At 46.0% G+C, this 26,115-nt stretch overlaps 1 protein-coding gene across 1 annotated transcript in view; it reads right to left on the bottom strand.

Annotated features, from left to right (window-relative positions):
* Positions 1-17,035: 17,035 nt before the first annotated feature.
* The window catches only part of Stk36 (serine/threonine kinase 36), a 30,531-nt gene continuing 21,451 nt past the window's right edge, over positions 17,036-26,115 (bottom strand). Inside the window, exons 18-27 of the mRNA XM_041650169.1 lie at positions 25,513-25,611; positions 25,336-25,424; positions 25,021-25,084; positions 24,749-24,859; positions 21,950-22,024; positions 20,574-20,745; positions 20,203-20,350; positions 19,842-19,989; positions 18,560-19,306; positions 17,036-17,581 (exon numbers count right to left, since the gene is read on the bottom strand). Coding sequence (XP_041506103.1) covers positions 17,438-17,581; positions 18,560-19,306; positions 19,842-19,989; positions 20,203-20,350; positions 20,574-20,745; positions 21,950-22,024; positions 24,749-24,859; positions 25,021-25,084; positions 25,336-25,424; positions 25,513-25,611 — 1,797 coding nt within the window. The 3' untranslated portion in view covers positions 17,036-17,437. The remainder of the gene's footprint in view (positions 17,582-18,559; positions 19,307-19,841; positions 19,990-20,202; positions 20,351-20,573; positions 20,746-21,949; positions 22,025-24,748; positions 24,860-25,020; positions 25,085-25,335; positions 25,425-25,512; positions 25,612-26,115) is intronic.

Here is a 26,115-nt window from a genome sequence, read left to right as displayed (position 1 = left end):
GTTCTATACTAGCCAGAGCCACATATGAGACCATGTTGCAAGAGGGCCACTTCTGTGTTCCCAGCCACCCTCTGCTTGTTCGTTCCCGGCTGCCCAAACTCCTGAAATAACCACACAGAAACTGTATTAATTAAATCACTGCTTGACCTATTAGCTCTAATTTCTTATTGGCTAGCTTTTACATCTTAATTTAACACATTTCCTTTATTTTATATTTTATCATGAGGCTCATGGCCTGCTAGCAAGATTCTGGTGTATCTGTCTCCAGCAGTGGATCCATGGCTTCTCCCTGACTCCACCTCCTTTCTTCCAGCATTCAGTTTAGTTTTCTTCACCTAGCTCTATTCTTTTGCCCTATCACAGGCCTAAAACAGTTTCTTTATTAACCAGAAGTATTCACAGTATACAGAGAGGGGGAATCCCATATCAAGACCATGTCTTAAAATTAAATCATGCCAAACACTTTAGCTGGTTGGCCAAGGTCAGCATCAAGACATGAATCATGTTCATAGAGTTACTTTGGATATGTGGGCATTTTGTGCTTGCTGTCATATGTGACACTGGCTTCTGCTTTGTATATGTGTGTGTTTATACAGAAGTGAAAGGAAGCATCAGTGATGAAATTAGAAAGGGGATGTGATGGATCTTGGTTATCAACTTAACTGGAATCAACTGAAGTCCTTGTGCAGTCCTGTGAGGGACTTCCTTGACCACAAGTCTTCAATCATGAAGACCCCCTGGATGGGGGCAAGCCAGATCAAGGCCATGGAAGAAGGAAGCTTTTGCCTTTTCCCTGTTCATCTTCACTCTTGCTGGAGAGTTTGTGTGTCCTGTCATTAACAGCACTCTTTCACTGATATTGAAGCCTGCTTCTTTGGGCTTCCCGTGTAGACTGAAAACCAACAGCTCGCCAGGAATATTCTAGACCTTCAACGCCAGATGGGGTTGCTGAGAAATTCAACCTCATGACTTGAGCAACTATAGGATTTCAGGTTCTCTAGTGTGAGGCAGCCATTATTAAGCTACCCAGGCCATATAGTGTAAGCCAATGTAATAAATCCCCCTGGGGCCTTGTTTTTCTTTTTTCCGAGACAGGGTTTCTCTGTAGCTTTGGAGCCTGTCCTGGAACTCCTTCTGTAGACCAGGCTGGCCTCGAACTCACAGAGATCTGCCTGCCTCTGCCTCCTGAGTGCTGGGATTAAAGGCGTGTGCCACCACTGCCTGGCTAAAATCTTTAAAAAAATACCTTTATTTTTTTAAAATGTAATTAAGTAGAAAGATTTTTTTTTAAGATTTATTTATTTATTATGTATACAACATTCCTTCCATGTATGCTTGCATGCCAGAAGAGGGCACCAGATCTCATTACAAATGGTTGTGAGTCACCGTGTGGTTGCTGGAAATTGAACTCAGGACCTCTGGAAGAGCAGTCACTGCTCTTAACCTCTGAACCATCTCTCTAGCCCCCAAAATACCTTTATTTAAAAAAAAAAGCCAGATGTAGTGGAACATGCCTTTAATCCCAGCACTTGAAAGGCAGAGGCAGGAGGATCTCTATGAGTTCCAGGCCAGCCTGGTCTACAAAGTGAGTTCCAAGGCTGTTACAAAGAGAAACCCCGTCCCAAAAAACAAGCAACAAAAAGTCTAATAGTATGCCAATGCTGCATAATACTTCGTTAAGTATTAACAAGATATAATATGTAAAATGCAATATCCTGAATAATAGAGGAAATGGGGGACATTATAAATCCACCCAATCTTTCTACAAATTGAAATCTATTCTAAAAATAAAGTATCCATTTTTTAAAAAAATCCACCAACAAAGTCTGACTATATATTAACCGAGTGATCAGTAGTAACTTCATCAATAATGGCAAAAATCGAGCGGTTGGAGCCGACCCAGGATTTTTAGTGCTTTCAGTCTCACTCCGTTAAGTTTCTTTTTGCTGTGGGTGTTGGTTCATGCAGATACCCACAGCTTGTCAACGTGCTGAGAATAAGGGACTTCTGAGCACAAAGCCGTGGATGAGGTATCTGTAGCAATTCCATCCCTGTCCCAGCTGCAGGGAACTTTGCAGAAGTTAGGGTAGGAAGGATGTACGAGCTGTGCCAAGTGGTGTGTGACTTTAATACCAGGCCCCAGGAGGCAGATGCAGGAACAAATAGATCTCTATAGGTCTGAAGCCAGCCTGGTCTACAATATGGAGTTCCAGGCTTGTCAGGGGTACCTAGTGAGACTGTCTCAGAGTGAGTCGGGGTGGGAGAAACAAGAAAAAGGAGAGAGAGAGAAAACGGGAGAAAGGAGAGCCTGAGGATCGGCAGAAGAGCTGGGAATGACATGTGAACTCACATCAGATGCCCTTACCTGCACATCATCAAGTCAGTCAGAATTCCAGCATGATTGCTGATGGTCTGCTGAGGCCCCACCTGAGGAGCTCTAGGCAGCTGCTGGCTGCTGAGGGAGAGTCACTTTCTTTGGGGGTGTGGTCTCTGATGTTGCCGGTGGTCCAGAGGTTGAGGCTGGAGAAGTCGCATGCTGGAACTAAAGCAGGGAGTGTATATAGGTTGTAGGTTAGAGGTGATTATGTGTCTGCTGCAAGTTGGGTTTATGCCCAAGCGTGGTCAAAAGCTGGCCGCTTTAGGCAGGGACTTGGAATGCCGGCAATTTCAGGGGAGGAGCTCCTGAGGCCCCAAGAATGCCGAACTGGGTTTTTTGAGTTTTGGTTTGTTTTTTTTTCCCCCAGGAAAATAATTTATTTAATAAAAGTCTCATTACAAGAGGAATGCTAAAGGCTCTTCACAGGTTGTTTACAGAATGAATGGGTGGGGCTGGAGCCACCCCCCAGCATAATGGAATCCAGGGACAGAGCCCTGTTCACACCCTTGCACCCGTTTCCAGCCACCTGTCCTCTGAGGGTGAGTGGGAGGGGCTGACTCAGATGCCGGGCAGCTTCACGTGGGGGATCAGAGTGCCCCAGAAGATCCAGGGATGAGGAGGAGCCCCATCCCTCAGGAGGTGTCTGGCCAGGGCTCAGAATCAGGAAATACACTGCCTGACCCTGTGACTCGGGGACAGAAAACTGGCATGCCCACCCCCAGTGGAACAAGCCTGGGCATAGAGGCCAAGTCCACATGTGGGATCAGGTGTGCGTTCTGGAAGGGGTGCCCAAGTTGAAAAGCACACACACACACACACACACACACACACACACCCTGCAGGGCCCTGCAACATTCAGGTGTGCGTTCTGGAAGGGGTGCCCAAGTTGAAAAGCACACACACACACACACACACACACACACACACACACACACCCTGCAGGGCCCTGCAACATTAAGCTGGCCAAGAACGGGAGGAAGAGGTTTGAGCTCATTGGAGGCAGGAGTGGAAAGCCCAACCCAACAGCCCTGGCTCAGTCCATACCTGGCAGATATTACCTGGGTTGCTGCTACCAAACTGTCCACTTGGAGTCCTGCCCCAGGCTCCCACTCACCAAGTGCTCCCACTAGGGCCCAGGCAGGCAGTTTCTGAGGAAGGGAAAAGGAGGGCTTACAGACCACAATCAACTTCTCTCTACTTGATTCTGAAACTTCTGAAGTCCAGAAACGTGTGAGACCCCGAGGGGCCTCATGGAACTTCCAGGATAAAAGGGACATTGAAGCCCAGAGAAGGCAGTTATGTGCCCAAAGTCACACAGCACAGCTAGAACTTGGTTCCTGGTCTTGATTCCCACGGTGCAGATGGACAGAGGCCCCTTCTGTGCATGGGCTAACAGTGACCAGCAAGATCATGCCCACAGGGATGGGCATCTTTGGCAGGAAGAGCTCAGAGCCACTGTCTGAGGCAGCATTTATGTAGGTGCCAGGGGCACGTTGGTCTCAAGTCTCAGAGGCCCACCTCAGGAGCCACAGCAGATAAGCAAGTTCACAGATGCTTGCTGGGTCTGTGACCATGAAACCTGCTTCCCCTCAAAAGCCCCAACTTTCAAAGCCCAGGCGTGCCCCAGAACTGTTTTTTGGTTTTTGGGTTTTTTTTTTTTTAAGTTTTTCGAGACAGGGTTTCTCTGTAGCTTTGGAGCCTGTCCTGGCACTAGCTCTTGTAGACCAGGCTGGCCTAGAACTCACAGAGATCCGCCTGCCTCTGCCTCCTGAGTGCTGGGATTAAAGGCGTGCGCCACCACTGCCTGGCGGGGTTTTGGGGTTTTTGTTTGTTTGTTTTTTCCCTTTGCTTGGAGATTCTCTGAGTGGGCATGGTTTGGAGAGAGAGAGAGAGAGAGAGAGGAGATCATGCAGGGTCAAGCTGGAGGCTCCAACCGAACATAAATACTATTTTTAAAGTGGCAAAAGTGACCTGACACAGTGTACTAGGAAAACACATTACCTACATAGTGTCCCTGCCAAAACTGACTAAGAGAAAACAAGGTAGCCCAAACTTGACCTGTTCTCTTTGAAAGCATCAATCAATGTCATAATAGCCATAATAGCCAAGGTTATGGGATGGCTTTAGGGGCTGAATAGATATGACTGCAAAGGTAACATATGATGGCTGTGGACTAAGGCAATATTTAATTATGACACATAGATTACAATATTTAGAGATGTTAACTTCCTGAATTAAGTATACCATAGTTACATACAGAATATCCTTGCTCTTAAAAATTTGTACATTATCTTGTGTGTGGGGGGATGTTGAGATGGGTTTTTGTGTAACCTAGGCTGTTTCCCCTGGTTCAGTCTCATATTCTGAGATTACAGTGGCTGCTATGCCTAGTGTGATGGTTATTCTTGGTTGTCAGTTTGACTAAATCTGGAATGTTACAGTCATGACCCAGAAATGAAGGGCATGCTTGTGATTTGGATCTTGAGGCAGGAAGGCAAACCTCCAATATGGGCCGCAGCTGCTGGAAGTCTGTATAAGAACAAGAGAAGAAGGAGGGTGCATTCATTCCTGCTGGAAGTCTGTATAAGAACAAGAGAAGAAGAAGGGTGCATTCATTCCTTCTTCACCTGCTTGCTCTCACTTCTCAGCACACCCGTTCCTTCACTGGCATTGAAGTCTCTCCTTCCTTGGGATCCCAGCCTATACTGAGCAACGACTGGATTCTTGGACTTTCCATTCACAGCTAACCATTGCTGGACTCAGCCTGTAAGTCATTCCAATAAAGTGTGTGTGTGTGTGTGTGTGTGTGTGTGTGTGTGTGTAGAGAGAGAGAGAGAGAGAGAGATTCATTTTATAAGTTCCGTCACTCTAGAGAACCCTGATTAAAACATGTAGCTTGCACAGTAAACTATCTAAAGATAAAGGCTCTTGATATTCACACCTCCCATATAGTTCAGAAAACTATAAAACCAAATGTGAAAAACTATTATTATTATTAATTATTATTAGTGTGGGGGTGTACAAGTGCACACCCATCACAGCACCCCTAGAGAAGGTTAGAGGACAACTCTCAGGAGTCAGTTCTCTCCTGCCACCTTGTGGGATTCCTGGATTGAACCCAGGTGATCAGACCTATGTGAAGTACCTCTATCTGCTACCTGCCCCTGTGACAAAATATTGTGTTGGGGAATATTATTTTAAGGTGTGTTACTTTTGTTTATGCTGCATTTGTTTAACTCTGTGAAGCTGTGATGCTTTGCCTGCCTAAAACACCTGATGGTCTAATAAAGAACTGAACAGCGATTAGCAAGGCAGGAGCAAGGGTAGGTAGGGCTGGCAGGCAGAGAGAATAAATTGGACAAATGAGGAAGAGGAGGAGCAAGAGAACAAGGAGAGGGTAATGTCAGGGGTCAACCTCCCAGCCAGCCACAGAATAAGAGTGAAAGTAAGATTACAGAAGTAAGAAAAGGAAAAAGCCCAGAAACAAAAGGTAGACAGGTTGATTTAAGTTAGAAAAACTAGCTAGAAACAAGTCAAGGTCAGGAATTCATAAGTAAAAATAAGCCTCCATGTGTGATTTATTTGGGAGCTGGGTAGTGGGCCCTCCAAAAAGCCAAAAGAGTAAACCAGCACAAACATTTTGGTACCCAACATGGGGCTGAATTTCCATGTAGGACTTAAGAAAGCTGGGGGGAGTGCCGGGTGGTGGTGGTGCATGCCTTTAATCCCAGCACTCGGGAGGCAGAGGCAGACAGATCTCTGTGAGTTCGAGGCCAGTCTGGTCTACAAGAGCTAGTTCCAGGACAGGTTCTAAAGCTACAGAGAAACCCTGTCTCAAAAAAAAAAAAAAAAAAAAAAAAAAAAAAGGACACGGTGTTGCTGTTCAACCTGCAGTGCTAACTAGAAACTAGAAATGGCAAGCTAAGTAAGAGCCACCTGTGGCAACTCAAGTGCCTGCTTCCACAGCTAGGAAGTTTAGTGCAGGTCTCAGTCACGTGCCTCTGACCAGTTCTCAAGCTTTGGGCTTGGCTTCGAACCAACAGGCGAGTAGACAGAGCCAGCCTGTAGAGGAGGATCTAGGTGTGCCTTAACAGTCAAAAGTTTGCTTGTGTGATCAAAAAAGGCTAAAAGATATTCAGTAAAAGAGGTGCAGATGGAAAAAACCTCTAAGCAGGTTCCAGTGTGTTTTACAATGTGCGTAGGGTTAAGAAAGAAAGCAAATGGGTATAGGCAGTCATAGAAAGAAATAGATTAAAAATAATAAAGTCTTTAAAGAAACTAAAACTAACGTAAAAGAAAAAAGACACATAAGGATGGGAAACACACAGAGTCTGGATCCTGTATAGTATTGTGTTGGTTTTGAATTTTTTTAATTGCTGAAAAGAAAATGAAAGTTGCTAAGAGACCTGGAATTGAAAGAGGCCTGGGGAAATAAAAGTCTAGATATTTTAGGAATGGTTTAACTTTTAAAAAGTCAAAAATTGTGTGATCCGAGAGAAGCTAAATAAGAAGGTGAACCCAAAGAAAAACATATAGTTATCCTCCTGGATATTGGAAGTAGACAAGATTGCCGGGCAAAAACTGGGAACTTGGGGGTGGGGTGGGATGGGGGTAAGGGGAAATGGGGAGAGAAAAGTGAGAAGGGGAGGATGGGGGGATCTTGGGGGAATGGGACGGTTGGGATAAAGGAAGGGTGGGAGCGGGGAAGTAAATATACTAATTAAGGGAGCCATTTTAGGGTTGGCAAGAGACTTGACTCTAGAGGGGCTCCCAGGTGTCCAGGGAGATGTCCCCAGTTAGTTCCTTGGGCAGCTGAGGAGAGGGAACCTTAAGCCCTATCCTATAACCATACTGATGAATATCTTGCATATCACCATAGAACCTTCATCTGGCGATGGATGGAGATAGGGATAGAGACCCACATTGGAGCATTGAACTGAGCTTCCAAGGTCCAAATGAGGAGCAGAAGGAGGGAGAACATGAGCAAGGAAGTCAGGACCGCGAGGGGTGCACCCACCCACTGACACAGTGGTGCTGATCTATTGGGAGCTCACCAAGGCCAGCTGGACTGGGTCTGAAAAAGCATGGAATAAAACCGGACTCTCTGAACATGGCAGACAATGAGGGCTGATGAGAAGCCAAGGACTATAGCACTGGGTTTTGATCCTACTGCATGTACTGGCTTTGTGGGAGCCTAGCCTGTTTGGATGCTCACCTTCCTAGACCTGGATGGAGGGGGAGGACCTTGGACTTCCCACAGGGCAGGGAACCCTGACTGCTCTTAGGACTGGAGAGGGAGGGGGAAAAGAGTGAGGGGAGGGGGAGATGAGTGGAGGGAGGGGGAGGGAAATGGGAGGCGGAAATTTTTTCAATAATAAAAAAAAAGTCAAAAATTGTATTTGTCAAATGGAAATCAAAAATGCTTTTGGAGAAGAGGTTTGATTTTGTTTTCATAGTAAACAAGAGGCTGTGGATTTGTTCCAGGCTGATTTGGATCTGGTTTGATCAGGGGAGACCTCCTGAAGTGTGACAGGTTTTATCTATCAATAAAGGTTATAGCTGGTCTTCCCAGGACACGGCCATTATCTCAAAATTTCTCTCTGAGACCTTAAAAATACTTCAACATTCAGCAGAAAGCAGTCTAGAAGATACAATATCCACATTCACAAGAGAAAAGGGGTGTGGGTGGTCTTTGGTTATTTGTGGGTTATGGATGTTTGTTATAATTTAGAGGAATTTAGGAATAGAGGATAAAAAAACAACTACTAATCTCAGATATTTTGCATTGGCATGGATTTTGGTATATGGGTGCAAATTCAAAGTTAATTTAGTTATACTATATGTATGCTTTTACTCTTATTTAAAGGACTTATGTGCATTGATACAAATTTAAGGTAATTTTTTTTAAAGATTTATTTATTATGTATACAGCGTTTTCCCTACATATATGCTGCAGACCAGAAGAGGGCACCAGATCTCATTACAGATGGTTGTGAGCCACCATGTAGTTGCTGGGACTTGAACTCAGGACCTCTGGAAGAGCAGTCAGTGCTCTTAACCTCTGAGCCGTCTCTCCAGCCCCGGTAATTTTTGTTATAACACACTATATATGTTTCTACTCTTGTTTAAAGAATCTTGTATATTAATACCAATGTAAGGTTATTTTTGTTACAATATATTGTATATATGCTTTTATTCTTGTTTAAGGTATTGTACCTGCCGGGCGATGGTGGCGCACGCCTTTAATCCCAGCACTAGGGAGGCAGAGGCAGGCGGATCTCTGTGAGTTAGAGACCAGCCTGGTCTACAGAGCTGGTTCCAGGACAGGCTCCAAAGCCACAGGGAAACCCTGTCTCGAAAAACCAAAAAAAATAAATAAATAAGGTATTGTACCTATGTAGTTCATTTAAAAATGGAAGGCAAAAGTCTAGTTTTTGAAAGCTATTATTATGAACTATTTAGGAGAATCAAGAAACACAGGTCAAGCCGGGCGGTGGTGGCGCACGCCTTTAATCCCAGCACTCGGGAGGCAGAGGCAGGCGGATCTCTGTGAGTTCGAGACCAGCCTGGTCTACAAGAGCTAGTTCCAGGACAGGCTCCAAAACCACAGAGAAACCCTGTCTCGAAAAACCAAAAAAAAAAAAAAAAAAAAGAAACACAGGTCAATAGTAAGTCATCTATAACAATCAAATTTGTAGATATGGTAGGTATGTTTTCCAGATCATATAGAGATGTATTTTAGATAGATAAGTGGCCTTCAAATACTTCAAAAACCTATAGAATATGGCATTTCAAATGTTTTGTGAAATTTAAAACTTTTCATAACAATGAGACAAATCTGCTCCTAGCAGTACCAATTTACTTCAGGGAAGATATGGGCATTGAAGAAACTCCTTATAGAGTTTGTTTTCATTGTAGCAAGGTTACCCACTGAGAAAAAAAAAAACTGCTCTTGCCTTTGACTGCCTGTGTGCTGTGCTCGCTGGACATGCAGGACCCACAGGAAAGTGACTGCTGCAAACTTCTTCAAAACAAGGCAGGATGATCACTGGGGGCTCCTGCTTCACAGAAGAAACTGTCAGACATTCTGCAGGACACAAAGGAAAGCAACCGACAAATTGCCAATATAGGTGGGACAGTCTTTCAAATTTCCTGCTTCATTGAAAAGTCTGCCAGACACTATGGGCCTATAGGCTGAAGATGGATGCCCAAACATTGCAAAGGAACTTTGGGTGACTGTCCAGGCAATCAGATGTCTCTGTCAGCCGGGCGGTGGCGGCGCATGCCTTTAATCCCAGCACTCGGGAGGCAGAGGCAGGCGGATCTCTGTGAGTTCGAGGCCAGCCTGGTCTACAAGAGCTAGTTCCAGGACAGGAACCAAAAGCTACGGAGAAACCCTGTCTCGAAAATCAAAAAAAAAAAAAAAAAGTCTCTGTCATTTCTAGAGTTTTTGGAAGTCATTTACAATGCACATTTTGTGTACTTAATATTATATCCTCTGGTGCCTTTGAAGGAGTTAAAGACTAGACAGTTACAGTTGCAGTTTTCCTTAGATATGAAAGTAATTAGGTATAAAATTTTGGATTTACTAAGATAGGATAGATTATGGAGTATTTTATTTAAATTTACTATATACAAATGAATTGGAATTCAGTACATTGTGAATGTAATCTTTATTTGATAATTATTCTTATTGTATACAGTCTTAGTATGTTAAAGTTAAAACTTTTCATTTTTGTTTAAAAAGAAAAAAGGGGAAATGTTGGGGAATATTATTTTAAAGTGTGTTACTTTTGCTTATGCTGCATCTGTTTAACTGTGAAGCTGTGATGCTTTGCCTGTCTAAAACACGTGGTGGTCTAATAAAGAACTGAATGGCCAATAGCGAGGCAGAAGCAAGGATAGGTGGGGCTGGCAGGCAGAGAGTATGATTAGAAGGAGAAACAGGAGGAGGAGGAAAAAGAGAACAAGAATGTTGGGGACCAGCCACCCAGCCAGCCAGCCACAGAGTAAGAGAGTGTCAGATTACAGAAGTAAGAAAAGGAAAAAGCGCAGAGACAAAAGGTAGACAGGATAATTTAAAATAAGAAAAACTAGCTAGAAACAAGCCAAGCTAAGGACAGGCGTGATTTTTTGTTTGTTTGTTTGTTTTGGTTTTCTGAGACAGGGTTTCTCTTGTAGACCAGGCTGGCCTCGAACTCACTAAGATCTGTCTGCCTCTGCTTCCCGGGTGCTGGGATTAAAGGCGTGTGCCACCACTGCTCAGCCATGTGTGTTTTATTTGGAAACTGGTTGGTGGGTCCCCCCAAAAGCCAAAAGAGTAAGTCATCATACAACAAATCTGGGCAAAGGGAGGACTGAGGTTCTCTGTATTATGCAATAACTTGTGGATTATTTTGAATAGTTTTTTAACTATGATAGTGATAATTTTTAAAAAGAAATGCATAGAGAAACCCAATGCAGGAAAATGCTCATGACAGCTCACTCTGGAAGCTCATGGGTTAGGGGTTTATTATGCCATTCTCTCTAGTTTTGTTGAAAACCTTAAGCTTCCTTCAACCCCTAAACAAAATTAAAACACTCATTCACATTAAACCAACAGTGACCCAAATCCTTCAGTCTTTCAGACATTTTCCAAATTCCACATCCTCACACCATTTTTTGACTTTTTTTGTTTTGTTTTCACAGAGAGATCCTTTATTTTATTTATTTATTTATTTTTGAGACAGGGTTTCTCTGTGGTTTTGGAGCCTGTCCTGGAACTAGCTCTGTAGACCAGGCTGGTCTCGAACTCACAGAGATCTGTCTGTCTCTGCCTCCCGAGTGCTGGGATTAAAAGCGTGCGCCACCACCGCCCGGCTCCTTTATTTTTTTTTAAAAGATTTTAAAGATTTATTTATTATGTATACAATGTTCTGCTCGCATGTTTGCCTGCGGGCTAGAAGAGGGCACCAGATCTCATCACAGATGGTTGTGAGCCATCACATGGTTACTGGGAATTGAACTCAGGACCTTTGAAAGAGCAGTCAGTGCTCTTAACCACTAAGCCATCTCTCCAGCCCTGAGAGACACTTTATTATGCAGGGAGGAAAAATTAATGTGGCTGCTTCCTGACTCAGGCAGAAAACAGCAGCAAATGACCTTGCAGGTGTTAATTTTTATAGGAATAAAAGGGGAGGTCTGTGTCAAAATGGGCTAGGATGCAGTAATAGAGGAGAAGAGGCTGAGGGAGAAGGGCAAGGGGGCAGGGGTTTGTCCTGAAGGGACAAAGTTTTGCCTCTAGATAGACGGGAGACAGACATGCACACAGGCAAAAGGCAGTTTATAAAGGTAAAAGGGAAAACCCTGTTAGGATGAGGTGTTTAATTTTAATTAACATAATTAGGGGAGCCAAAGGGGTCTTTTGATTGCTGGACTTTGGTAGTCAGCCTCAGGAGGAAGCAGTGAAATAAGGAAACAGACCTTGGTGGCTAGCTTTAGGAACGTAATCCAAAGTGTTTACCAAGGCAGAGGGAGTGGGGAGAAGGGCAAGGCCTGCCAGAGCCACATGTTCGAGTGGGCTAGTGTGCCTTCATTAGTGTTAGGGTTCAGTACGCACCGTGATGCCCAGTTTATGCAGGCTAGGGAATCAAATGCAGAGTTCTGTATGTGCTGAGCCAAGCACTCTAGCAACTGAGGTGCAGCACCAGTTCCCTTTAGTCCTTTGGAAAGTCACTTATTGCCCAGCCCGGTGTTTGACCTAACAAAAATAATTTTGTTTTGTTTTTTTAATTTGTTTTTAATTGAGCTATATGTTTTTCTCTTCTTCCCTCCCTTCCTCCTCCCTCCCCTTCTACCTTCACCTATGACTGTCTCTATTTACTCAGGAGATGTTGCTCAGACCATCTCCAGCTCAGCACTCTCAGGACATCCTGCAACAGGATACATCCTGCAACATTGATACATCGCTGCCCTTTGACAGTGTGTGTGCTCCCAAAGACGAGGGACCCATTTTCTTACTGTTTCCTTTTATTCAATTATTGTTCTCTTTTTTTCTTTTCTTTTTAAAGATTTTATTTATTATGTATACAATATTCTGTCTGCATGTATGCCTGCAGGCCAGAAGAGAGTGCCTAATCTCATCATAGATGGTTGTGAGCTACCATGTGGTTGCTGGGAATTGAACTCAGGACTTCTGGAAGAACAGACAGTGCTCTTAACCTCTGAGCCATCTCTCCAGCCCTCAATTATTGTTCTTTATGACAGTGTCCATCAAATTTTTATATAGCAGGTAAGATATTTCAAGCTAGCATTTGGTTAACTATCTTTCTTTTTGTTTTTTGTTTTGTTTTGTTTTGTTTTGTTTTTTGAGACAAGGTTTCTCTATACTTTGGAGCCCGTCCTGGAACTAGCTCTGGTAGACCAGGTTGGCTTTGAACTCACAGAGATCTGCCTGTCTCTGCATCCCAAACCCTCTACCTACAAAGGTGTACTACCTACAAGATATGCTAGAGCAATAGAGGCACACAGCCTGTGGGAGCAACCAACCAGTATCTGATCTGACTTAAGGCCCACTCCATGAGAAGGAACCCATACCGGACACTGCGTGGGTGACCAAAAACCTGAGACTAGATAGCCCAGGAACCTATGGCAATAATAATAAAATAAATAATAATAATAATGGCCTAAAAAAGAAAAAAAATACAGTGCCTGGCTCAACCATCATTCCTCCTGCAGGAGATGGGAACAAATACAGAGACCCATAGCCAGACATTATGCAGAAAGTGATAGTCCTTGGAACACTCAGTCCTAAATAGGATGTCACCATCAAATCCCTGCCCTAAGAGCTCAGGGAACCCTGCAGAAGAGGAGGCAGAAAGAGAATAAGAGCCAGAGGGGATAGAGCACCAGTAAAACAAGACCTTCTAAGTCAACATGAGTAAAGCTCATATGAGCTCACAGAGACTAAGGCAGCGTGCACAGGGTGTGCATGGGTCTGCACCAGGTCCTCTGCCATTATATTATGGCTTCCATTTCGTGACTCTATGGGGTTCCTGAACATGTGAAGGAGTGGGTCTCCGATTCTAGTACCTTCTTCTCTTGGGTTCCTTTCTTTCTGTTGGATTTTCTTGTTTGGCTGTGATGTGATAGTTTTTATTTTATCTTATTTTATTTTTTAAAATGTAAACCTAGCCACTAGGTTAATGGTTAATGTTATGCCCAGATCCGCAAAGTCCCCCAAAAACCAACAAGGAGACCAAGCCCTATATGTAAAAGCAAAGAGCCTTTATTTTGTACAAGTTTGCAAACTCGGTCTTTCCGTGGGTCCAACATATTGGAATAATCAGAGAGCCCCGAGCACAGTTAAAGTTAGGTTTTCATAGTAGTAAATGTGGGGGAGAGGGATTTCTAATGTTCAGGATCCCTGATTGGCTGACATTTGTCTAGGAGTGTCCTGGTGAAAGTGTGCTGGCAAGTGATCCTATCTACAAGGGTTGGAACCTAAGGAATTTCCTTTGGATGGTCTGTTCTTGGGTGGTGCCTGGGTAATCTCAGTTTGTGGTCCTTCCTGCTACCAGGTATTGCCTCTGGGTAAAGTGCTGAGACTCAGGCCTCCATTAAGCTTATCAGGGCTACACTGGCAGGTGATAATGGTTGGAGGTTATGAACTTCCTTTGGGTGGCCCTTATCATGGCTGGGTCCTAGAGTTAACAGTGGAGTGGTCATTTATATCTGCTGGGAGAAGGCAAATCAGTTTCTTCAATAGAATAACACTCCAGGGCAGATCTAACGTTCAGTGGCAGTTGATTGGTCAATAACAACATAAACAACAAAAGGGCTCTACAGATTTTTGTGTGCATTTTTATTTGGTTACAATTTGGTGTTTGTTTTGTTTTTTTCTTTTTGGGTGACTTTATATTTTGTTTTCTAGGTTTTGAGTGTTTTGCTGCTGTATTGGAATTTTGGCTTTAAATTTACAGTCCCGCTTCTGCCTACCTAGTGATGGAATTACCATGAGTCACCATGCCTTTTCTTTGCTTTTTTGTAACCTGGCTTCCTGACCATTCCACTGTCCTCGGCGCCTAGGTCTTTCACTCAGATGACTGCACTGCGCACTCTGCTTCCTTCAAGTGTGAGCTCAGTTGCCCCTTTTAGGTAAGGGTCCACCTGACCCATTCAGCTTAGTACTTTTTTTTTTTCCAATAAATTTGTTTTCTTGTTTTACATCCTGGCAGCACTTTTCCCCTCCCTCCTCTCCTCCCAGTCCCTGCCCCCCTCCCACCCTCCCTCTGTTCCCAACCCCCAATCCACTCTTGCTTGCTTAGCTTCTGTTTAGGAAAGGGCAGGTCTCCTATGAGTATCAACAGAGCATGGCATATCAAGTTGCAGTAAGACTAAGCACCCCCTCATGTATTAAGGCTGGGCAAGGTGACCCAGCATGAGGAGTAGGGTCCCAACAGACTGTAAAAGAGTCAGAGACAGCCCCTGTTCCCACCATTTGGAGTTCCACAAGACCAACCTACACACTGTAACAAATATGCAGAGTGCCTAGGTCAGTCCCATGCAGGCTCCCTGATTGTTGGTTCAGTCTCTTTGAGCCCCTATGAGCCCAGGTTAGTTGATTCTGTGAGTTTTCTTGTGTCCTTGACACCTCTGGCTCTAATTCTTTCTCCTCTTCTGCTCTTCTGCAGGATTCCCTGAAACCCACCTAATGTTTGGCTATGTGTCTGCATCTGCATCAGTTGCTGGGTGACTCTCTCTGATGACAACTGGGCTAGGCACCAACCTGGTCACAGGAGATGGCCAGTTCAGGCTATGCATCCGCCTTTGCTAGCAGTCTAAGCTGGGGTCTTCCTTGTAGATTCCTGGGAGATTCCCTTGTACCAGGTTTTTATGAAACCCTGAAATGCCCCCCCTTTTCCAGGAGTCCCTTTCAGTACTCCCCACGCCAACCTGATTGCTCTTGTTCAACTTCTACAGTCACTTTGGAAGTCAGTGTGGCAGTTTCTAAGGAAACTGGTTATTAACCTACCACAGGCCCGGCTATACTGCTCTTGGATATATACCCAAAGGATGCTCAGTCATACCACGAGGACACTTGCTCAGCTGATTCATAGCAGCTTTATTTGTAATAGCCAGAACCTTGGAACAACCTAGATATCCTTCAGCAGAGAAATGGATAACGAAAATGTGGTACGTTTACACAATGGAGTATTACACAACTTTTAAAAACAAGGAAATTTAGAGGCAAATGGATGGAACTAGAAAAAAAAACATCATCCTGAGTGAGGTAACTCAGATCAAGAAAGACAAACATGGTGCATGTACTCACTCATGAGTCGATATTAGCTGTAAAATAAGGATAACCATGCTACAATCCACAGCCCCAGAGAGGCTAGGTAGAAAGGAGGGTTCATGGGGAGACACCCAGATCTCTGTTGGAAGGAGAAATTAGAGATTTTGTGAGTGGATTGAGGGCAGGTGGGGATGGGAACATGACCAGCTTGGTGCTTCTCAAGCCCTTTTCTTGACTTTTTAAATTCCAGAGCATTTTCAAAATCACCTTCCTATGTAGTTTATCTAATTAGCTTACTTTGTGAGACTGGCTCCTGTTATGTTGTTCAGGTTGGTCTCCTCCGAGACTGTGATCTTCCTGCTTCAGCCTCTTTAATAGCTGCCATCTACCCAGCTTCAGTTCACTTATTTTAATAAGCTCCCTGTTCTTCTCGTCAGAATGGAAACTGTGACAGGCACAGTATCTGGTGCACAGGAAGGTGAGTGTGTGGTGTATGTGTGTGTGTGGTGTGTGTGCTGAATTAAAATAACATGGAGAGCAGGAAATTAAGGAGGGCCTTAGAGAAATCTTACTTTTGCTCAAACGTAACTAAATACAGTAGATAGTAAGAAAACTCCTTGAAAATATAGATAAGCACACTTATCTTTCATTTCTTACATACCTTAATCAAGGAAGGACATCAAGGCACCTTTCTTCCCCCTCCCCTTTTTGCTGGGGACTGAACCCAGAACCTCATACATAAGCAGCAAAACACTCACCACTGAGCCATATCAAGACGAGTCTCTCCACTTACTGGATGGAGAAATTAGGGCTCTGGAAGCTTGTCTCAGTTAAGCTTCCTAATATACATACTGTTAGATTCTAAGTAATGTGTCTGCCAAATACCCTTTCTGATAAATTGGAATGTCCTGTTAAATTTGATTTTAATTGATGGGACTGTCAAACACTCTTCTGGCAAATCCCACAGTCTCCATAAAGAGTCGCTCTTCCAAAGCAGCTAGGATTCCATATACACTGACACTGCACTAAATATTAAAACGACTGTATTATCATCTCAAAGCACCCTGATTTACCTCTTTAGTCCCAGTCTTCTCTGTATCAGCTCCACTGGCCTTGCTTGGAAAGGTATAAAACAATTCTCCAAACCAGGATTTTGTATGAACAGGGTCTCAAGGCTTCCAATGTCACAGAGAAGCCAGAAGAGGGACTGAGCCTCCCTCCCCTTACGTTGGAAGCTTCAAGTAGGGTGAGGCACATTTTCCAATAAGTGTTTACAAGTAGAATATATATATATATATACATATATATACACATATATATACATATATATAATTTATACACACACATACTCCCTACCCATGGGAGGAGTGTGGGCTAAGGGCTAAGGAACCCCTTACAACGGGGGTGATGACATTTATCTCCACAGGCTAGAAAGGAGACAAAAATAGCTAGGCAGATCACAGGAGGTTCAGAGAGGAAGAGATCCAGCACGGCAGATATGTTTTCCTAAGGCCTGGGTGGGTCCTGGGGTTAAAGGCACATTGTGGGAGAAAGGACGGAATTTTCTCTGGCACCAACAATGATGAAGTTTACTGAATCAAATCATCATGAATCTAGGGAAAGGAAGGAGCTTTAATATGAAAATCTCTTCTAGTTTCTTGCTCGCGAGGGAGTTGGCAGCTTATCATTCTCTTTCAGTCTCTTCAGCTCTCGGCTGAGTTAGTACCTCTGGTAGGAGAAGGAAGATTTGGCAGAACAAGGATAGTGGCCCCAGGGATCTGGGGTCATGTGCTGTGGGTCGGCCTCAGGAGGTGGATGAGCTTCTGGCAATGTCTGGCAGAGGCAGGCCTGGCGCTGCTATTCGGCAGTAACTGATTCCCCAAAGAGAGCAAGGCTAACTTCTCACTGGCACCCAGGGACACCAACACCTATGGAATAGGAAATAAATGGCAGAATATGATGTAAGGGTGAGAAATGGTGGTGTTGGCACATTCTTGGCACAGCCAAGAAAAGAGAAATGGGCTTTTGGGGGATTCAGGATAGACTGGTCAAGACAAGAAATCTCGCAAGCTATGAATCAATAAGACCCAGGTATTTATTTCCACTCTCTTTGGTATTGGGCATAAAATCAACACACCAAGTGATCCGGTCACTTGTCACCAGTAAGAGGTTAAGGAAAGCAGCAGTAACTGACAGGCAGCCTGAATGTTTGCTTCCCAGCGGGTCTCTCATTTCCAACCAAGCATCCCTTTCGTAGTTTCCCTACATGGACTGTGGGAAACTCAGCTAGTGCCAGCACCACCCTGTCAAATGCCATCATGCTAATGCTACCACACTGACATACTCCGCTCTGTGATCTCTCAGATGCGACTCCCCCTGGGTGTTTTAGAGACTCAGTATCAAGCAGAGGAAGCAAAATAAGACAGTCTTTGATGAGTATAGGCTCTAGACCCAGACTTATGAGCTCAAGAGCCCAGTCTCACTGGGTAGCATTGTAATCTTGGCAAGTCACTAAATTATTTGTGCTTCGGTTTCCTCGCTTACAAAATCACAGTGATAATAGCTTAAACCAGGTGATAAAGGTAAAATGCTTAGCACAGCCCAAAAACAGTTGGCATCTTCATGGTTTTTCCCATCTCCTTCCTGTTTTGTGTCTGGAAGAGATAAGCTATGATTCTTGAGATCTCAGGTATGTCCTAGCTCAGTGAAGCCTTCCAGATACCTTCCCTCCTCCAGGGCGGGAGAGGGCAAATGGGAAAACCATCTCCAACAAACTGTCTTTGAATTTCTTACACCCAGACAGGGACATAGTTTGTATTTCTAGGTGTCCTAGGTCCTCACAAATTACATTAGAGAAATGCTGTGAACTGCAGGGGCCTCAGGGCTCATAAGTCTCCTGGTTTTACCTGATGAATACAGGGCTCTTGTCGGAGGCTCCGAAGGGCAATGAGGGCAGCCTCCTTGACAGCCGGCTGAGGATCTCCACATGCCATTTCCAGGAGCCGCTGGGGTACTTGGCACTGTAATAGCTCCGCTCCCAATCCTTCAGGTCCCAGATTGCCCAGAGCCGATGCGGCATTGCGCCGGATACCATCCTGAGGATCTCCAAGCAGCTGGGTCATACTGGGCACTGCAGCTGCCAGGGCAGGTCCCAAAGGACCAGCCTGGTAGGCTGCATTGCCCACAGCAAAGCTGGCACTGCGCCGCACGGCAGGGTCCTTGTCTACCAGCCCCAGCAGCAGAAGGCTGAGCAGGCCAGCCTGGCTCTGTAGTGCCCCACGTAAGGCCATGCTGTGTTGTAGTAAGTGTCCCAGAAGCCCGTAAGCACGGACCCGCACAGTGTTCTCTGAGTGGCCCAGGAGGCTCCGCAATGGCCGATAGGATTCATCAAAGCCAGACAGGAGCTCTTGGATAAAGGACAAGTGGCTGGGGGACAGTACCCGGGCTGTGTGGGTCAGCAGGGACAGAAGGTCAGAGATCATAGGAGGCTGGTCACTCAGTAGAACAACAGAGAGGAATGAGATGATGGTTCTGGGGGAGGTAGTCACTGTGTCCACAAACTGTTTGAGAGACGTGGGATCCATGAGGGCCAGGCGTGTAAGGAGACCAATGGGCAGCTCGGCTTGTAACAATGGAAGGTGGTGGCAGCAGACCTGGGAGAAAGGAGAGTTCAGGTAAAGGGGTTCAGGAGAGGGGAAGGTACATTGCAATGGGGAAGGGAAAGCTCCGAAGCTGGGTAAGAGAAATGCCAAGCCAAGGAGAGAGACATTCCTGGCGGCAGAGCAGAGCCCGATAGCACAGTGCAGGAGACTCATGTGAAGCTCAAGAGCAGATCCTTTCTACACTTACACCTGGCTCTGCAAGGCCACAGTTGCTGCCTCCAAATAGCCAGGGCATATTGTCAAGAGTCCACGGCAGTAATTCCTGACCCAGGAGCTGAGCTACAGTGCCTGGCCTCCCTAGTGAGTTCCCATAGAACCAGACAAGAGACCAGTGGACAGAGGAGACCCTATCTCAGCTTCAGGTGCATGTCTGTTTGGGTCTGAGTGCTGCCTCCACTCCAGCACTTTGATCAAGCTGATGCCCTCCTCTGTGAGGGCCTCGGAGAGCCCTGGAGCTATTGGGATGTGAGTCAGAGGATACAACACTGGCCATCTTCCTTTCCCACCACCACACCTCTCCAAGTACCTGAAGCAGGTAGACTGCAACTTCTGAGTCCCTGAAGTCAGCCAAGATGCTTACAAGGAGGTCAGCATCCACATCCAGGGCAAAGGGGAAGCAGAGCAGCTGGCACACGGAGAGTACCACAACAGGGAGAAACTTGGGGCCCTGAGGCCTAGGGAGGAAGCAAAACAGGCTTACTCTTTGACGCTTCCCTCCCTCACTTCATGTTTTCTCTCCCAATCTCAGCAACTCCTTAGGTTTCCAGCCTAATCCTTACCCCACTTCTACTAATATAAATCAAGCTGTCAGCTACTTCTCTCCTGCCCCCCCCCCCACCTCCCTGTTGGCTCTGACTTTGAGTCTCCTGTTTCTAATTCAGACTCACGCTTGACTCAGGTGATGCAAGAAGCTGGGAGAAAGCAGGTGCTTCAGGGTCAACATGAGGATACTTCCATGCTGGGACAGATGCCTCAGGCATAACTGGGGCTCCTGGGTGAAGATGGCCATGGCAAGGCTCAGCAAGGCTGCCGTGCCTGAAAACAACAGAGAACGCACACCTAGTGAAGCCAGCAAGATGACTGATCAGATGCCAAGGATCCCAGAACTTATCTGGTCCTTTCTGTTCCCTATTGGTAAGCAAGTCCATTATAGACTCTACCACCCTCTCTGCACACAGTAGGAGCAATTATCTGTGGGCTAACCCAGTTCTAAGCTGCCTCCTTCTGAAATGGGACCTCTACAAACAGAGAAAGACACCTTGGGGTGAAATCAGTGTCCAGTCGGGCTCCAGGCTGGGTGGACTTGACAGTGACAGATCGTCTTCCTGTACAGTCACCTCCTCAGGTAGCCTCAGGGCCATGGAAAAGCGGTGCCACAGAATGGTCCACACCTCGGAAGCAGCCACATCCCTGATCAGGCCAGGCTTTCCCTGTTAGAGAGGAGGGTATGCACAAGTCAGGAACTCCTTTTGTCATTTCTGTCCCTAACCATACAGGGAAATAAAGTCACTGAAATCATTCCTTCTGTCTTCTTAGCTAATATTTCTGTATTTTCCTTCCTTTCCTTTCCCATTTCCCCTTATCTTTCCTCCTTTTCTCCCTCCCTTCTTCCCTTACTTCATTTTAGAAAATAGCATCTTATTATGTATTCAGGCTACCCTCAAACTTGTGATCCTCCTGCCTCAGGCTCTCAAACCCTAGACTTGTAAATCCACCACCACACCCAATTTATGTCCCTTTCCTATTATAATCTAACCCAATCTCTCAACCTCAGTATGCGCCTATGGAAAACCAGGAAATTATCCTGTTCAGATCAGCTCATGTCAAGGCCAAGTTGTGTACAAGGCTTATTAAATTATTTTGGAATATTGAGACAGAGCCGGGCGGTGGTGGCGCACGCCTTTAATCCCAGCACTCGGGAGGCAGAGGCAGGCGGATCTCTGTGAGTTCGAGACCAGCCTGGTCTACAAAAGCTAGTGCCAGGACAGGCTCCAAAGCCACAGAGAAACCCTGTCTCAAAAAACCAAAAAGCAAACAAACAAAAAAAAACAAAAAAAAACAAAACAAAACAAAACAAAAAAAAACAAAAAAAAAAACATTGGAATATTGAGACAGGAGCTTATGTACCTCAGGCTACTTTCAAACTCACTACGTGGCTAAGGCTGGCCTGGAACTCCTTCATCTTCCTACCTTTCAGTGAAGAAAAATTTCATTTAAACAACAATAATAAAAATCCATAAACCCAAACCCTAAATCCAGACCCCAGAGAAGCTCTTTTCTCTCTGGGTCCCTGGGGGAGTGCAGCTGAACAGCTCTCTTCAGGGTTCCTGCTGAGGGTGGGCGTGAGGACAGGCTGGTAAGGCTAACAGAAGCATGAAGACAGGCTGGTAAGGCTCACAGCAACGTGAGGACAGGCTGGTAAGGCTCACAGAAGCGTGAGGACAGGCTGGTAAGGCTCACAGCAACGTGAGGACAGGCTGGTAAAGCTCACAGAAGCGTGAGGACAGGCTGGTAAGGCTAACAGAAGCGTGAGGACAGGCAAGCATGGGCCGCTTCCTTATTTCATCTGCCAGTGGCTCGGAAATATGCCCAGCTCCTTTCTCTGCTTCTCCCCAGCTCACAGCACACCTGTACCTGGGTAAGGAGCTGAAGCAGGAGAATGAGGAGGCCGTCGTAGAAGCCACAGCTGCACGGTGGAGTCAGCCGGACCTGTTGAAGAGAGGCAAGAGGAACATAGTCAAGAGGGAGGAGGTAGCTCCCCAGACCAGGCTCCCAGCACCTTGGCCTGGCAGACTGGGGCACGTTTTGGACTTAGGAGATTTGGCTCTTTACTATTCTTCCATCATGTTCCTAAAGACAGACAGTCTAGTAGGAGAAGCTTTTGGGTCCAAAACCAATTCCCGTTTAGGAAGATGTTTGCAAAACAAGAAGTTGGCTACACAGTTGAATGTGCCATCAGTGCCTCCTAGAGGCAGGAGACATTTTAAAGGCAGGTTGTGTCAGGCCCTGGGTTCCTCTCTAGCACTGCAAAATAAGGAAATCAAAATGTAAAGACAGAAAAGGGAAGGTGTCTTTAGAAAGGCAGGATATCCTAAGAAGTGCAGATCACAGCAAACAGGGAAGCTGGTAGGCATAAGAGTTCTTACTCAATTCTGGAAATGAATGGTAACCCTTTACAGTCCACTGTCCTCAGACAGGCTGTGACAGTCTAGAGCAGGGGTTCTCAACCCCCCCACCACCACCACTGCGACCCTTTAACACAGTTCCTCACGTTGTGCTGACCCCCAACCACAAAATTATTTCACTGCTACTTCATAACTGCAATTTTGATACTTGTTGTGAATCATACTGTAACTATCTGACATGCGACCCTCAAAGGGGTTGCAATCCACAGGTTGAGAAGCACTGGTCTACAGCTTGAACTCTTTCCTATCAGCAGTGGGAAGCCAATCAAGATTTACGCAGTATGACCTACGCTCCACATCAGCACTAGCTGTAAAATACCGCATTCACTGTTTTACTATCAGAATTTAGAATAGTACAAGCACCCAACATACAGTTCTATGTTCAAAAAGCACTGCATGAATGGAAGGCCATATTTTCCTTCAAAACGCTCATTCTGGTGGCCGTGAAGAGAACAATAGAGGAGAAATCCTTGAGTAGCCAAGAGACCAGGACACACAAGGCACAAATAAACCCGGGCAGGTCGGTGATGACGCCACAGAGTGACAAGACAGAGTCACCTCTAAGGTGGAATACAGGGCCTGAGGAACCGTCTGAACAGGATCAGGGGAAGAGGACCTGAGTGAATGTTACTGTCTTAGCTAGTGAAACAATTCCTCTGAAGGTCAGCTTTCTCAAGGACAAGCGGGCGACTTTTACTACGTCTGTTGTGTCTAAGCTTCCAAGTGTGTTGTGGGAGATGAGATGTGTTACAAAGTACAATAAATTCTATATATATAAGAATGATGGGGCTGGAGGGATGGCTCAGAGGTTAAGAGCATTGCCTGCTCTTCCAAAGGTCCTGAGTTCAATTCCCAGCAACCACATGGTGGCTTACAACCATCTGTAATGAGGTCTGGTGCCCTCTTCTGGCCTTCAGGCATACACACAGACAGAATATTGTATACATAATAAATAAATAAACATTTTTTAAAAATGACAATTATGTGACTATGAAGTCTATCCTTTTTCCAAAATGAGGGAATTAAGATTTCCAAATTTATGTGTGTGGCGGGGAGGGATTACTTTTGCCAGGCAGTGGTGGTGCACACCTTTAGTCCCAGTACTCAGGAAGCAGAGGCAGGTAGATCTCAGTGAGTTCATAGCCAGTCTGGTCTACAAATCAAGTTCCAGGACAGCTATGACTACAAAAAAAAAAAAAATGCCGGGTGGTGGTGGCCTTTAATCTCAGCACTTGGGAGGCAGAAGCAGGTGAATTCCCTGTGAGTTCAAGGCCAGCTTGGTCTACCAGAGCTAGTTCCAGGACAGCTAGGAATGTTGCACAGGGAAAACAAAACAAGCAAAAAGAGTTCCAAAGGGCCTAAAAAGGAAAAGAAAAAAAAAAAAACAAATCAGGAGGCCACATAGTGGCCTGGGTTCCTAAAGAACACACAGGGTATCATCTAGTTCTCCATGCTTATTCAGGAGAAAAAGCAGAAAAAGCGGAGTGAGGAGGGACAAGGTCAAAGCATCAGGAAGGACTTCAGACTCCTGGAGAAGACTGAAGCAGGCAGGGGAAGCTCTCACCTCAGGTAACTGGTGGGGGGGCACCCTCTCACCTCAGGTAACTGGTGGGGGGGCACCCTCTCACCTCAGGTAAATGGACAAGGGGAAGCTCTCACCTCAGATAACTGGACAGGGGAAACCTCTCACCTCAGGTAACTGGACAAGGGAAACCTCTCACCTCAGGTAACTGGACAAGGGGAAGCTCTCACCTCAGGTAACTGGACAGGGGAAACCTCTCACCTCAGGTAACTGGACAAGGGGAAGCTCTCACCTCAGGTAACTGGACAAGGGGAAGTTCTTGCCTCAGGTAACTGGGCAGCTTCCTTTCTTTCTCTCCCTGCCTCCATATTTGAAGAGGCCCTGATCAGCCCTGGTTGAGAGCAGCTCACTGTTTGGTGGCAAAGGAGAGGAAGAGAGGCTTCTTTTCTTCTTCTTTCCTCTTTCTTCTTTCTTCTTCTCCTTCTCCTTTTTTCAAGACAAGGTCTCCTTGTAGCTTTGGAGCTTATCCTGAAACTAGCTCTGTAGACCAGACTGGCCTCAACTCACAGAGATTTGACTGCCTCTGCCTCCTGAGTGCTGAGATTAAAGGCGGGCACCACCACCGCCCGGCTAAAGAGGGGCTTACTGGATCTGGTCTTTCCCCCAGGAGGGCTGTTCTGGTGTTGGGCTCAGAGGAGCCACATCTGGCCCTCCCCAGTACCTCACCTCTGCAGGGGCAGACAAGGCGTGTGCAGCTGCCGCCATCCATTCCTGGGGCTGGAGGTCAAAGGTCACGCCCTGCTGACCAAGCTGTCCTAAGAGACAGGCTGCTGCATTCTGTGGGAAGGGTAGAGGGAAAGGAGGGCCATCTGAATCCGAATGGTGTTCAGGACATGACAGATGTTTGCAGAAACAGCTGCAAATAGGACAAAGGCCATTTATTCCCAAGGGGGTCAGAGGAAGGGATGAAAGGTGAGGGGAGAAGGGCGAAAGCTCACCACGAGAGAGACGACGTGTGAGCGGGTAAAGAGAGTGGCGACCTCACTGCCTAGCTTCTCCATCCTGGAATAGAGAGAGACCATGGAGGGTTACAGTGGGCTGGACAGCGTCCCCCCTCGCCCGTGTACTGTACTCTCCACCCACGCTGCATCTACCCCCCCCCCCAGACCCAGAGGTGATGAGAACCAGGCCTGTTCTTTGTTCTCTCTGTGTCAGCCCCTTCAAGGAAAAAGCTAGAGGGAGCCCTTCCCTAGTGTCAGGGATAGCTCCGAGGGAAGAAGACTTTAGTGGGGAGACCTGACTTTATGACTCACCCAGAAGGCAGATCTTGGAGCCGAAAGACAAGAAGGGACAGGAGATAGAGTGCCACCTCAGTGGACTCTTCCCAATCTGCTACTTGTACCTACAAAGGAAACCTGAGCTATCAGAACAACTTCTGGGGGAGATGGAGCACCATGAGATACCCAGCCATGTGGGTATCGCTGGCTTACCTTGCCCTGGACCAGCATCAACAGCGACTCCAAGGCCAGGGGCTCTTGCCCCAGAATATGGCACAGACGTTCACTGATATAGCAGCAGGAGTAGAGAACCTAGGGAAGTTGGAAGGAGCCTGTCAGTGGACAGAACAGCCCTGGGTCCTACAGTGGAAGGCTTGGCTGAAAAGCAGGCAAGCCTCTCAGTAGAGCTGGTCTCCACACATGGGGGTTGTGACAATTTTGACAGTAGTATGACTGGAGTAAGAAGGACCTAAGTGAAGCACACCTGGGTGTTTCTGTGAGGGCCTTTCCAACGCATGGAAAACCCGTCCTGAGTGTGCATATGGCAGCATCCCACAGGCTGGGGCCTGGACGGAATCAAAGGGAAAGAAAAACCAGACGCCGCTGCACCATACCTATCCTTTCTCTCTGCTTCCTGGGTGCCATCATGTGATGATGCTCTTCTCAACCCCCCTCCCCATGGAACGTTTCTCCTCTAGAGTTCTGGCTGACTCAGAGATCAGCCTCCCCCTGCCTCCTGAGTGCTGGGATTAAAGGCCAGCATCACCATGCCCAGCCACAGATAATCTCTTTTCTCTCTCTCTCTCTCTCCTCCCC

The sequence above is a fragment of the Microtus oregoni genome, unplaced genomic scaffold (assembly GCF_018167655.1).
Source record: "Microtus oregoni isolate MIOR12 unplaced genomic scaffold, Mior012 000004F_ref0000308, whole genome shotgun sequence".
In the NCBI taxonomy this organism is placed as follows: domain Eukaryota; kingdom Metazoa; phylum Chordata; class Mammalia; order Rodentia; family Cricetidae; genus Microtus; species Microtus oregoni.
Note: the sequence above shows the minus strand (reverse complement) of the source record. Positions and strands in the feature narration are given on the sequence as shown.